Source organism: Salmo trutta, chromosome 6, assembly GCF_901001165.1.
Source record: "Salmo trutta chromosome 6, fSalTru1.1, whole genome shotgun sequence".
Classification (NCBI taxonomy): domain Eukaryota; kingdom Metazoa; phylum Chordata; class Actinopteri; order Salmoniformes; family Salmonidae; genus Salmo; species Salmo trutta.
Window position 1 is genome coordinate 54,597,037 of NC_042962.1, and position 13,027 is coordinate 54,610,063.

Consider the following 13,027-nt stretch of genomic DNA (forward strand, 5'->3'; position numbering starts at 1 on the left):
CCTCTCTCACCGTAGATGGAGAATTTGGAGAGGTCGGGTAGGGTGTGAGAGGTGGACACACTGGGCGTGCTGCCTCCACTGGGTAAGGTGGGTGTGGTGGTCTTCCCATCCAGAGTCCCATACGACAGCCCCCCATTGGACCTCTCTCCACTGGGCATCCGCCTCTTCTCTGGAAGCATCGGCTGGGGCGACACTGGGAAGGAGGGCGTAGGTGGTGCCCCCTGTCTGTCATCAGGCGTAGTGTGGCCACTGGCCATCGGGTGGCGCCCCATCAAAGGGCTAGGAGGGACGGCGGCGGTTCTGGAGCCTCTTGCGGGGATCACAGGGCTGCCGGGGACTTGCACCCTGTTTCCATTGGGCGGTGTGGGGTGACGAGCCAGACCCGGGCTGGCCTGGTTGGCCAGGCGGCGCTGGAGGGCGGGGCTTGGTGGGGTGTTGGTGGCCACCGTGCGGTGAAGTGTGTTGGGGCTTCCGGGGACGGTGTGGAGGGGGCCCACAACGCTGACCTGGGATCCCTCAGGGGAGTGGGGGCCATAGGACGGAACGGGGGTGTGCTGGGCGCTCTCCAAGGGGCGGGAGTGGAAGCCGGAGTCAGCCTGGAGCCGAATGGAGGAAGTCATCCTCATGCTGCAGAGAGAGAGAAACACTGAGCTGTAACCTAGGACTATCTTTATTCCTCTTAATTCAAGAGTTTCCCCTCGGTTCTCCAAACTCTGTGCCCCAGGAACAGTACAGTACTCACCCGTCTGGCCTGTGGATGGGACTACTGGAAGATATAGGATCATTAAAGGGGTGTCCACCATAACCATGGCCGTCTGTAGTGAAAACACACACACATATATATTATTCCACTGTTATTGGCAGGCTAAACAGGAAGTCAAAGGGATGCTGTTATGAGGGGGGCCGACAGAAATGAAACCTGGTGAGGTCATTCCCAAAACGGTAAAAAAAGAAAAGAAACATCCTGAGGGAGACTCAAAGTGGGATTAACACAGATGCAAAGTTGAGAGATGGAGGCATTAAACAGGCCCACTCAACAGGCTAACAACCAAATATAGATTTAATACCTAACCTACTGTAACCTTACCTCCCACCTTAACAAATTCCTTACTTTAACCTGAACTTTTTCTTCACCTTTCAGAAACTTCTGGGCTGGCCAAAACAATTGGGACGCATTGGGCACCCAATGACATTCGAGAAGATGCAGGACTGACCCTGATAGCCAATCAAAACAGAATGTTTGCGGTTGCAGCCTGTATAGTGGGACTGTGTTATTCCTTTAAAAACAAACAACAGAAGGTAGAGCAAAACCGAGACGCCATAACAAGATCCTCCGGTCAAAACGGGGGGTTTTCAAACATGGCCGAACACAAAGGATTATGGGTACTCTGTGTGACGGGGATGAGAGGTTGATGCCACGTGTTGCCATAGAAACGCCCTTACCTTGCTCCTCATCGCTTACAGATTCACAGTCTGACAGAACAGAAAGAATAAGTAGAAGAAGAAACAGTCGGTGATTGAGGGAGAGGTGAGAAAGAGAGGAGGAGGAAACCGTTGAAAGAGAAGCAAGAGACCAAAGTTTGCAGGTGTGTAGAAGCAATTGGGGGACTAAGAAAACCTAGATGGGAAAAGGTTGTGTGTGTGTTTGGGTTCTGATCTGATCCACCATGGATTGTTTGTGTGTGTGTGTGTGTGTGTGTGTGTGTGTGTGTGTGTGTGTGTGTGTGTGTGTGTGTGTGTGTGTGTGTGTGTGTGTGTGTGTGTGTGTGTGTTCTGACCTGATCCACCATGGAGAATGTCTGCTGGATGGTGGGGCTTCAGTCCTAAAGCAGAGAGAGGGGTTTTGGCCAAGCCTGGAGGAGAACGGGCTAGAGAGAGCGAGAGAAACAGAGAGAGAGAGAGAGAGAGAGCGAGAGAAACAGAGAGAGAGAGCGAAATAAACAGAGAGAGCGAGCGAGAGAAACAGAGAGAGTGAGAGAAACAGAGAGAGAGCGAGAGAGCGAGAGAAACAGAGAGCGAGAGAGAGTGAGAGAAACAGAGCGAGAGAAACAGAGAGAGAGAGCGAAATAAACAGAGAGAGCGAGCGAGAGAAACAGAGAGAGTGAGAGAAACAGAGAGAGAGCGAGAGAGCGAGAGAAACAGAGAGCGAGAGAGAGTGAGAGAAACAGAGCGAGAGAAACAGAGAGAGAGCGAGAGAAACAGAGAGAGAGCGAGAGAAACAGAGCGAGAGCGAAAGAGTGTGAGAAACAGAGCGAGAGAGCGAGAGAAACAGAGTGAGAGAGCGAGAGAAACAGAGCGAGAGATACAGAGAGAGAGAAACAGAAAGAGAGAGCGAGAGCGAGAGCGAAAAAGAGGGCGAGAGTGAGAAAGAGGGCGAGAGCGAGAAACAGAAAGAGAGAGAGCGAGAGCGAGAAAGAGATAGATAGATAGAAAGTGCGGTAGAGGGAGAAAGAAAGAGAGAGAGAGAAATGATAGATAACGAGAGAAAGAGAGAGACCAAACCAAACTGTAAGTGTTAAGCCTACAGAAGATCTGAGCTGAATACGTAGTGTCAGATCCAAACAACCAACAAACTACAACAACAGGACAACCAGGATGGTGAATGGAGACACAGTACAACGTGCCCTGGCCATGCAAGAGTTGGGACACGGCATGCAGAAGGCAAACCAACACAGAACAGTTCACTGAGGGACTGGTGACTCGGAGAGGGAACCAATGGCATCCTGAACAGTACATCTAGTAACTACATAGTAGTATTGTATATCCAAGGAGACAGACACAATGACTACATGCCAGGATTGGGGTCCAATCCATTTTTTTTATTCAGTCAATTCATGAAGTGAATTGAAATTCCATCCGTTTGCCAGCGGTGGAAAACGGTTTGGCTAGGGTTGGCGTGGTGGACTGGACACTGAGAGTAATCTGAAAATTACATGCATCCTCCACTTACCAAAGAATCCCACATCAATTCTTTGTCTGTCTGTTTGAAAGATAGTGCCTCCAGAGAGGGCAGGCAGGGGCCAGACCAGGGGTAGTGGGGCAGGGTAAAGGGGGTAGACAGAGGGGGGTATCTGGGGGTCTCTGGGGGCTCAAAGTGAGTCCTTACTTCAACTACAGTGTGGCGGTGACCACTGCAGGAATAGGGAGCCCTAACCTTGGTTGGTCCCAAATAAGTCCAAAAGCAGTCTGTCTATTGAAATGATCATGTGTCAAGCATTAAGATAAATACAGATAGATACAGTATTTATCTCTATGGTATCTCTACGGTGTCAAGAAGCAATCTACTGTCTAACCTGACATGATTTATAGGTCATAGGTTAAGTGTTGAAACTAAAATACATTATTATCTTCTATCTATTCCTGTGTGGCTCAGTTGGTAGAGCATGTAACTTGCCAGGGTTGTGGGTTTGACTCCCACAGAGGAACAGTATGAAAAAGTTAAAAGATTTATGCATTCACTACTGTAAGTCGCTCTGGATAAGTGTACCCGCTAAATGATTAAAATGTCATTTTTCATTTTTATTCCCAGTCTCTCTCATAATTTCTTTCACAGAGGAAATTAGTATTAGTTCACCATTGAATAATCTCTACATGAGAAAGAAAGGTGTTATTGAATTAATTTAGGAAACCCACCAATCAAAACACCAACAACTGAAAATTACAGTAACAGCAGTGACTTTCTCTGGCCCTGTCCAACTAATGTTAGAACGCATCGTTCCTCCCTTATAAGAAGGCAGTAAAGAAGGATGCATCTTAAAAGCATTGGAACTGGGCCCCCTTCTACAACCACTTATTGTGAACCACTTTAGGCTACAACTGCAAGTATGAAAGATACCACATACTTAACGTTTATTGCAGTCGTATAATTCTGATTGACTAACTGTGGCGATGGAGTAAGGTCTACTGGCGCCCTCTGTCTGCAGGCAGGTGAACTTACACATGTTGAAGTAAGGGGTCTGAGGTGAGACAGGGAAGGTAGGGGTCAGGGGGTGGGCCTCACCACCACTGCTGAACATAGGACTGACAGCAGCCCGACCGTCAGCATCATCATCCCCATACGCCTCGCGGTAGCTGTGCATGGGGCCCTGGAAGGAGGGGACACATCACACACGCAACACACACACACACACAACACACAACATAACACACGCCCACCCACAGAAACAGAAGGAGCCAGAAAATACACGTGGACAAGGACAATACACACATAGAGGTAATGCAAACAGGCACAGACAGGAAATACACACATGAGGACAGAAAATAACACACAGATACAAATACGGACAGAGGTAGCGACATAACAAACACACACACACACACACACACCAACACAAAGTCCACATAGACACACACACCACGCCCACACACACACACACACACACACACACACACACACACACACACACACACACACACACACACACACACACACACAACAGACATGGTTACTCTCACAGTGAAACAATGAACTATTCAATGAATGGAAGAACATTTTAAGCTGATAAAGACTAAAGACTAGAGAGAGCTTGCTGCCTGTGGCTGGATAGGGGTATGTACTCTACCTCTCTGGGTCTTCCTCCAGGGTTGAGGATGTGGAAGTCTGACGAGTGGACAGGGGAGCGCACCGGCGCCCCCGTGTGGGCTGGAGGGTCCTCATTGCCACTCTGGTAGTGCCCTTCGCTAGTGGTCCGACGGCGGACGGTCTCCTGAGCCTCCTCCGGCGTCATCCCACGGGAACGCATCCCTGGAACGCCAACAACAGCGTCAGGATTCCCCAAAGGCTTTCCTTCAGTTTCAGGAATGTATTTAGGAAGAACGATAACTTTAGGGTGGATCTAAAATGTGGATCTGGAAATACGTTTTAGAGTGTATGTACATTGTACATTCCAGGTTTCATACATCATTCCAACCTTAAAATAAGTGATTTGCTTATTTTAAGAGGAATGTTGTCACGAGAGAGAGAGGGAGCAAGTGAGAGAGAGGGAGAGAGAGAGAAAGAGAGAGGGAACAAGTGTGAGAGAGAGAGAGAGAGAGAGAGAGAGAGAGAGAGAGGGGGAGCAAGTGAGAGAGAGGGAGAGAGAGAGAAAGAGACAGAGAGGGAACAAGTGAGAGAGAGAGAGAGAGAGGGAGCAAGTGAGAGAGAGGGAGAGAGAGAGAAAGAGAGAGAGAGAGAGGAGAGAGAGAGGGTGCAAGTGAGAGAGAGGGAACAAGTGAGAGAGAGAGAGAGAGAGAGAGAGAGAGAGAGAGAGAGAGAGGGAGCAAGTGAGAGAGAGAGAGAGAGAGAGGGAGCAAGTGAGAGAGAGGGAACAAGTGAGAGAGAGAGAGAGAGAGAGAGAGAGAGAGAGAGAGAGAGAAAGGGAGCAAGTGAGAGAGAGAGAGAGGGGGGGAGCGAGTGAGAGAGAGAGAGAGAGAGAGAGAGAGAGAGAGAGAGGGAGCGAGTGAGAGAGAGAGAGAGAGAGAGAGAGAGAGAGAGAGAGAGAGAGGACAAACCAGAGAAAGAATAAGAGCGATGGCGGTCAGATTGTGGCGTAGTGGAAATGCTTTCGTTGATGCCCTGAATACGAGCGTTGTACTCTGCTCACAGTGGGGGTGGTGGATAGGAGGCAGAGGAGGAGGTGGAGCAGGAGGAGGAAGAGAAGGAGGAGGAAGGAGGTGCAGAGGCAGATGCAATGGCGTGAAGGGTAGTCCAACAGAGCAGAGGAATGGATGGACAGAACAAGACAGAAACAGAAAAAGACAGAGAGAAAAAATGAACAAAGGAAAACGAACATTTTATTCTGTGAAGTCATTAACAAACAGAAGAAAGATGGAAGTTAAAATGAGATATGAGAGAAATTAGAGCAGGGATAGAACCAAAATGTGCACTTTCTGGAATCCCCCAGAAATGGATTGAGAAACACTGCTTCACCATACATCAGTATTATGTTATGTTTCATGTTCTGTGTGGACCCCGGGAAGACTAGCTGCTGCTTTCACAACAGCTAATGATTCTAATAAAATACCAAACACCACACAACATCCGCAGTAGAAAGACAAAGGCAACTACCAAATAAGCCCACTTGGTGGTATCTGTGAGAACTGTACCATACACTTCCATATGTGGCGAGATGTGAATGTGGAAAATGCATGGTAGCTGAGAACGCAAACAGCATGTCTATTCTTACCACCTTATATCTCATCTCCATGGTGTCCAACTCTCCCCTTGCTGTAGGACACCATATCTGTCCTGCACAATGAAGACTTTCTATCTAGCTAGCTCAATGCCATGATGATTCCACCTATTACCAAGGTTAGACAAAGCTGGGGACATGAAACAGTAGCTTCTATTTCCAATCTAGAATTAGATATATTAGAGTACATGTAAACAGTGCACATCACTGAATAAGCCAGTGGTGATAGAATGCCGTTGATACACTGCATTAGACTATGACTGTGCTTCTTATAGTTCACAGCATGTTCTGGAACAAAGCGTTCATTGTGAATCTGCAGCGGTGCCTGTAAGGATGACAGTCAAAACAAGGTCCTTCGCAACTATCCCTGCTAACGAATGTTTGGTAACAGTTATAAGGTGTTATGACGCAGTAGCGGCAGGTAGCCTAGTGGTTAGAGTGTTGGGCCAGTAACCGTAAGGTTTCTGAATCGAATCCCCGAGCTGACAAGGTAAAAATCTGTCGTTCTGCCCCTGAACAAGGCAGTTAACCCACTGTTCCCTGGGTGCCGAAGACCTGGATGTGGATTAAGACAGCCCTCCCCACCTCTCTGATTCAGAGGGGTTGGGTTAAATGCAGACAGCCCTCCCCACCTCTCTGATTCAGAGGGGTTGGGTTAAATGCAGACAGCCCTCCCCACCTCTCTGATTCAGAGGGGTTGGGTTAAATGCAGACAGCCCTCCCCACCTCTCTGATTCAGAGGGGTTGGGTTAAATGCAGACAGCCCTCCCCACCTCTCTGATTCAGAGGGGCTGGGTTAAATGCAGACAGCCCTCCCCACCTCTCTGATTGAGAAGGGTTGGGTTAAATGCGGGAGACACATTTCAGTTGTACAACTTTCCTAATGCATTATAATACTTGTCATAAGCACATATGACATCATTATAATGTCTTTTTGCTAATATGTATTGTGACAGCGAATACCTCTGCTTTTGAAAATGACATAATGAAACATGAAATATGAAAATGAAAGAAAATTGTGAAACTAAACAGGGATATTCAATCTAATCCTCAATCCGGTAGTGACTTACCAGCGATGCGTTGAGCCACCAGGCCCTCCAGGTTGAGGTTCTCCTCCTCAGGTTCTGGCTCCTTGAGAAGGGGGGAAGAGTTGGGGAGGGGGGAGGAGGAGGTGCTGTAGCCATGATAGGGAGACCCTCCCTTGCGGTCTGGGGAGCGGGACACCACAGTCCCACCTGGGTACGAGTTCAGGGGCTTCATCTGGAGCTGTCCGAAGGTGGGGGAGGAGTCAGAGGGGTAGAGGGGGGAACCAGGCCCCTGGGCTGGGCGCGTGTGGTAGGGCTCGGGGGGGTGTATGGGAGTGGTGTTGGTGTGGGACTGGTACGAGGCGGACCTCGGGGGGGAGTACGACAGGGGAGACTCAGCCACAGGACTCTGGACGGGCGATGTTGAAACTCGGCCAGCCGTCGACCTCAGAGGCTGTCCGAAGGCATTGTAGTTAATGTTATAGCCGTGGATGGCTGAGTCCGCCTGGTAGGACGGCCTGGCCAGAGATTGGGAGAAGGGGATCTGGGCTGGCCCTCCTACACTGTTCTCACCAGAGGGGGCGCTGTAGGACTTGGGCACCTGTCCTGTGTGTGGGTCCAGATCCAGCATCAGCATGTCGAGGGCTTCGATCGACTGCTCTATGTCGTGCTGAGAGGCGGTGGGGGGGAAGTGGGGCAGACTGTGGGTGCTCTGTAAGGGAGGACCGAACGGGTCATCTGGCAGACTGTACTGGTGCCATGCGTTCAGCCCCCTCTGGACTGCCTCCCTGCTACTGGTGCTCCTCTCAGGGGCCCTGGGCAACTTGGGGCCTCCAGGCTCGGGGGTCCCGAAGGACTGGGAACGCTGCACACTCCCATTCTGGTAACTCTTAGGAGAGTACTCCTCCTCCTGGGGCGAACTGGAGTCCATGATCCGCTCCTGTGCCGACGTAGAAGTCCGTACCCGGTGCACCGGCATCTCCCGTAGCTTCTCTAGGTATGGCCCGTCGTTCTGCCTGTTGATGGGTATCTGTGACTGGTAGTACAGCTCTGCGGGCGTGGCCTGGCCCTCCAATGACGACAGTGTTCCCAGACTGTCCACGCTGTTACCCTCCTGACTGATGTGCAGCTCGTCGTCCAAGATGTCCGTCTCGCGCTCTTCGGCGGAGGGGGCTGCAATGAGCCGTGTATGCCCGCTGACATGCACCTGGGCTGGGACAAGGTGGCGAACTCCCCCCCCGGGGCTGGTGGAGGTAGCCAGGTAAGCCTGGCGGTGGAGCATGGGGGCCTCAAGGCCACTCAGAAGCTGGTCCAACTCTCTCTTCTCCTGGGGACTGAGAGGGGGATGACTGGGCGTGTTGTGGTTCTGGTTGGTGTTCACCGCTCCATGCAGCAACAGACTGTGATCATCGGTGCGATCGGTTTTGACGGATGCTGTCGAGTTCCCAGAGTCGCTGCTGACCGACAGGGCGTGGTCAACCGCGGGCAGGGAGGCGTGGCCCACTACCGGGAGGGTGCGGTCAGAACTTGGGAGGGTGTGGTCAGGGTGTTGGGGGGTGTGGTCTGCGTTGGATAGGGGGTGGTCGAGGACAGGAAGGCCGTTGATTGTGACCACTCCATCGAGGGACTCTTTCTTGTGGATTCGGGCATACAGGCTGCCGTCGAGGGGGCCTTGGGTGTGAACAACGTCTGGAAGAGAGAAGAAGAATACATGCTATAAAAAGGTGCGCAAACAAAGAGGAGAAAGAAACACATTTCTGATTTTCAAAACTCCTCACAAATGACCCAACATCACAGTCACTTTTAAACCACAGGGACTTGTGCCTGACTCCTAACTGTTTCCTGGGACTGGACCACGACAGCTAGTCCCCCATGGAAAAGAGAATTCACTCCATCCTCCAAGGAGGCAACTTAATGGAAGCTTAAGTCAACACAGCATATTTTTTATCTAATACAGTAGTGTTGAGTGCATATATGTATATACATACACATCCAGGCCTTCCAGCCCTAAACACATGGAGCCTCCAGCACACCATAACAGCCCTGGATCTGGCTCTGTCTCTGGTCTAGTATAAGTACATTAGGGGTCCAAGCATCCCAGTCCAGGATCTGTCATGATGCGTCAGGCAGCACAACCCTACATGGCGTGACAGGGACCCCCGCACCACCGTCTGTGGAACATCTCCTAGACACAGTGCACAAACTCGCCATGACAACGACAGAATTACCACATCAGAATTCCCAGATTCTTCACTATCAGAATCTACAGTATGTGAGAGCACCAGAATTCCTATGTTATACATACACTGTATGTCATTTCACATGTCCTGTGTCTATCAATATGAACACAGCACATTTCATTTGCTGAGGTGATTTTCTCACTGAGTAACTGTTTTTATGCATCAATGTCGTAACAGCATGCTGTGTATAATCCTCAGATGTTCTCCCATGCAGATGGGTTGGTTTCATCACTCTTGATTTAAGGCCAGTATTTCCGCTAATAGCCACATCTCAACTTTGGCAGGAGTCCCTGGCAACCTCCAGCACCCATTTCCTGGACCAATCACTCCACCAACCAATTCCTCAACATCTGGTCTCACAACAGCTCGAAACTTGAACATGTCTGATGATGAAGGATGGCATAAGATCAAGAGGCATATTTCAAAAACTATGAGGCCCAATTTGAGACCAGATACTCAGGTTCATTTTGATTACAATACCTTGCATCATCTTTGTTCTCCAATAAACTTCTCCAGAATATTTTCAGGACCATATTGAACACACACACACACACACACACACACACACACACACACAACCCCCCCCCCCCCCCACACACACACACATCTCAAAAAGACCCTTCTCTTTCAACAGCTGCTTAGAGGAACATGTGAAATCGGGTCACCGGGAGCAGCTTCTGAACATCGGCACAGCAGGGTGTTAGTTGGTGGGGGGTTCCACAGTGACACATGGAGAGCTTCTCTGACCACAGCTATTTACGAGGCCATGTCAACAACGCTACAGTAGCAGAATGAGAGAGAGGGGGAGAGAGAGAGGAGAGAGAAAGAGAAGAGAGAGAGAGCTACCCTTGCTTACCCACCAGAACAAACCGTTCCATATTTTTGTAGGGAACTTCTAGTGCTCCTGATATTGCTCGCAAAATACTTCCCAGTCCAGAACAGTTAAGATTGATAACCTACTTCAAGCCAAGTCCAGTCCTGAATCAACTCCATTGGAATCTTTTCTTACCTGGAGCTAGATTTCTTCTCTTCCTCCTCCTTTCTGTGTTTTCTTTCCGTTAGATAGATTAAATAGAGTAGCCCTTTGCCATCACACTTGGTTTGGTTGAGATGAAGGAGAGACATCCTTCACTAGGTTATGATTCAACTGAGTTGGCATAGCCTTCCCCTCCCTCTCTCATTGGATGGGAGGAGACAGAGATGTGCCATCCTTCACCTATCGATGTTGGGACTGGGTGAGGTGGGGTGGAGCTAGTCCATTCCCTGGGGCGTTGAACTATGAGTTGGGAGCTGTGAGCTGGTCCAGTGGAATCTGTCAGTTCCTTCCTGGCATTGGGAGTTTCCTAAAACTACAACACCCACGCAGCTAACCACCCTGAGCCCTGGCCTGGACCCACTCCTACACAGTGACGTCACTCACACTCACACTGGGGTTTCCCTGGCCTCTCTCTCTCTCTAGTAATCTATCTGTCTCTAGGTCTCTCTCTCTCTCTCTCTCACACACACACACACACACACACACACACACACACACACACACACACACACACACACACACACACACACACACACACACACACACACACACATTCCTGTGTGTCTAAGTTGAAAGCAACAGCAGAATTGTGGTGAGCTGGGCTTTCTCTATCATTAAAAACAAAGAATATGTAAAGATGTGTGAGTTTTGATGTATGGGAGAGTTCACCGCCATCATTGGGATACGTTGATGATGGATGTATGTCGTGTTTAGAATCAACAAATTCCTGCTCAGCTGGGTGGGAGCATTGCTGGGGTGGGTTTAAGTATAGATTCACTGGCCTTAAAAAACACAGGGACCATTTTTAGTATAGTAAGTCGTTGCTGATCCACCATAAAGCTTCTTAGTATGCTAGCCAGGCGATAATTGTGGCTTTGAAACAAAGACCAAGCCATAAATCTCCTCCAACATGAATCTGACCGGCAGGAATAGTTAGTTAGGGTAGTCAGCTAAAGTAGATGCCATTCCCCTAAGACTACACTGAGATGAGGTACACTGTTTGTCCATTAGCTGAATTTAGGCCTACAGTTACTATCAGTGACGAGATAGACATTTCTTCTGAGTGGGTCACAAATAGGACAGAGTTGACAGGACAGAGTTGACAGGACAGAGTTGACAGGACAGAGTTGACAGGACAGAGTTAACAGGACAGAGTTGATAGGACAGAGTTGACAGGACAGAGTTGACAGGACAGAGTTGACAGGACAGAGTTGACAGGACAGAGTTGACAGGACAGAGTTGACAGGACAGAGTTAACAGGACAGAGTTGACAGGACAGAGTTGACAGGACAGAGTTGACAGGACAGAGTTGACAGGACAGAGTTGACAGGACAGAGTTGACAGGACAGAGTTAACAGGCTCATATATAGACATAGTTTGGGGCTAACTTGAGAGATGGACATCATTAGCCTTCCATTCATGTATCATTCCATTGACTTAGCCAATGGTTCCCCAGAGGCCTTGTGGAGCGCGAGGCTCGTAAGACACGGGCATGCACGCACACACATACAGTGCCTTCGGAAAGTATTCAGACCCCTTGACTTTTTCCACATTTTGTTGTGTTACAGCCTTATTCTACAATTGATTAAATAAATACAAATCCTTAGCAATCTACACATAATACCCCATAATAACAAAGTGAAAACTGTTTTTTAGACATTTTTGCCAATTTATAAAAAAATAAAAAACAGAAATACCTTATTTACATAAGTATTCAGACCCTTTGCTATGAGACTCGAAATTGAGCTCAGGTGCATCCTGTTTCTATTGACCATTCCTGAGATGTTTCTACAACTTGATTGGAGTCCACCTGTGGGAAATTCAATTGATTGGACATGATTTGGAAAGGCACACACCTGTCTATATAAGGTCCCACAGTTGACAGTGCATGTCAAAAACCAAGCCATGAGGTCAAATAAATTGTCCATAGAGCTCAGAGACATATTGTGCTGAGGCACAGATCTAGGGAAGGGTACCAAAAAATGTCTGCAGAATTGAAGGTCCCCAAGAACACAGTGGCCTCCATCATTCTTAAATGGAAGAAGTGTGGACACACCAAGACTGAGCAATCGGGGGAGAAGCGCCTTGTTCAGGGAGATGACCAAGAACCTGATGGTCACTCTGACAGAGCTCCAGAGTTCCTCTGTGGAGATGGGAGAACATTCCAGAAAAATCATATCTGCAGCACTCCACCAATCGGGCCTTTATGGTAGAGTGGCCAGACGGAAGCCACTCCTCAGTAAAAAGCACATGACAGACCGCTTGGAATTTTCCAAAAGGCACCTAAAGACTCTCAGACCATGAGAAACAAGATTCTCTGGTCTGATGAAACCAAGATCGAACTCTTTGGCCTGAATGCAAAGCGTCACGTCTGGAGGAAACCTGGCACCATCCCTAGGGTGAAGCATAGTGGTGGCAGCATCATGCTGTCGGGATGTTTTTCAGCGGCAGGGTCTGGGAGACTAGTCAGAATCAAGGCAAAGATGAACAGAGCAAAGTACAGAGAGATCCTTGATGAAAACCTGCTCAAGAGCGCTCAGGACCTCAGACTGGGGC

At 49.0% G+C, this 13,027-nt stretch overlaps 1 protein-coding gene across 12 annotated transcripts in view; it reads right to left on the minus strand.

The window, feature by feature from the left end:
* The window catches only part of LOC115196330 (tensin), a 49,098-nt gene that overhangs the window by 5,359 nt on the left and 30,712 nt on the right, over positions 1 to 13,027 (minus strand). For 7 of the 12 annotated variants that reach the window (XM_029757059.1, XM_029757056.1, XM_029757055.1 and 4 more), the window contains 8 exons: positions 7,241 to 8,884; positions 5,491 to 5,574; positions 4,563 to 4,744; positions 3,938 to 4,085; positions 1,779 to 1,868; positions 1,444 to 1,473; positions 743 to 815; positions 11 to 627 (listed from right to left, as the gene is read on the minus strand). In XM_029757059.1, the coding sequence (XP_029612919.1) occupies positions 11 to 627; positions 743 to 815; positions 1,444 to 1,473; positions 1,779 to 1,868; positions 3,938 to 4,085; positions 4,563 to 4,744; positions 5,491 to 5,574; positions 7,241 to 8,884 (2,868 nt within the window). The remainder of the gene's footprint in view (positions 1 to 10; positions 628 to 742; positions 816 to 1,443; positions 1,474 to 1,778; positions 1,869 to 3,937; positions 4,086 to 4,562; positions 4,745 to 5,490; positions 5,575 to 7,240; positions 8,885 to 13,027) is intronic. The other 5 variants (XM_029757060.1, XM_029757066.1, XM_029757062.1 and 2 more) reach the window with 5 other exon arrangements.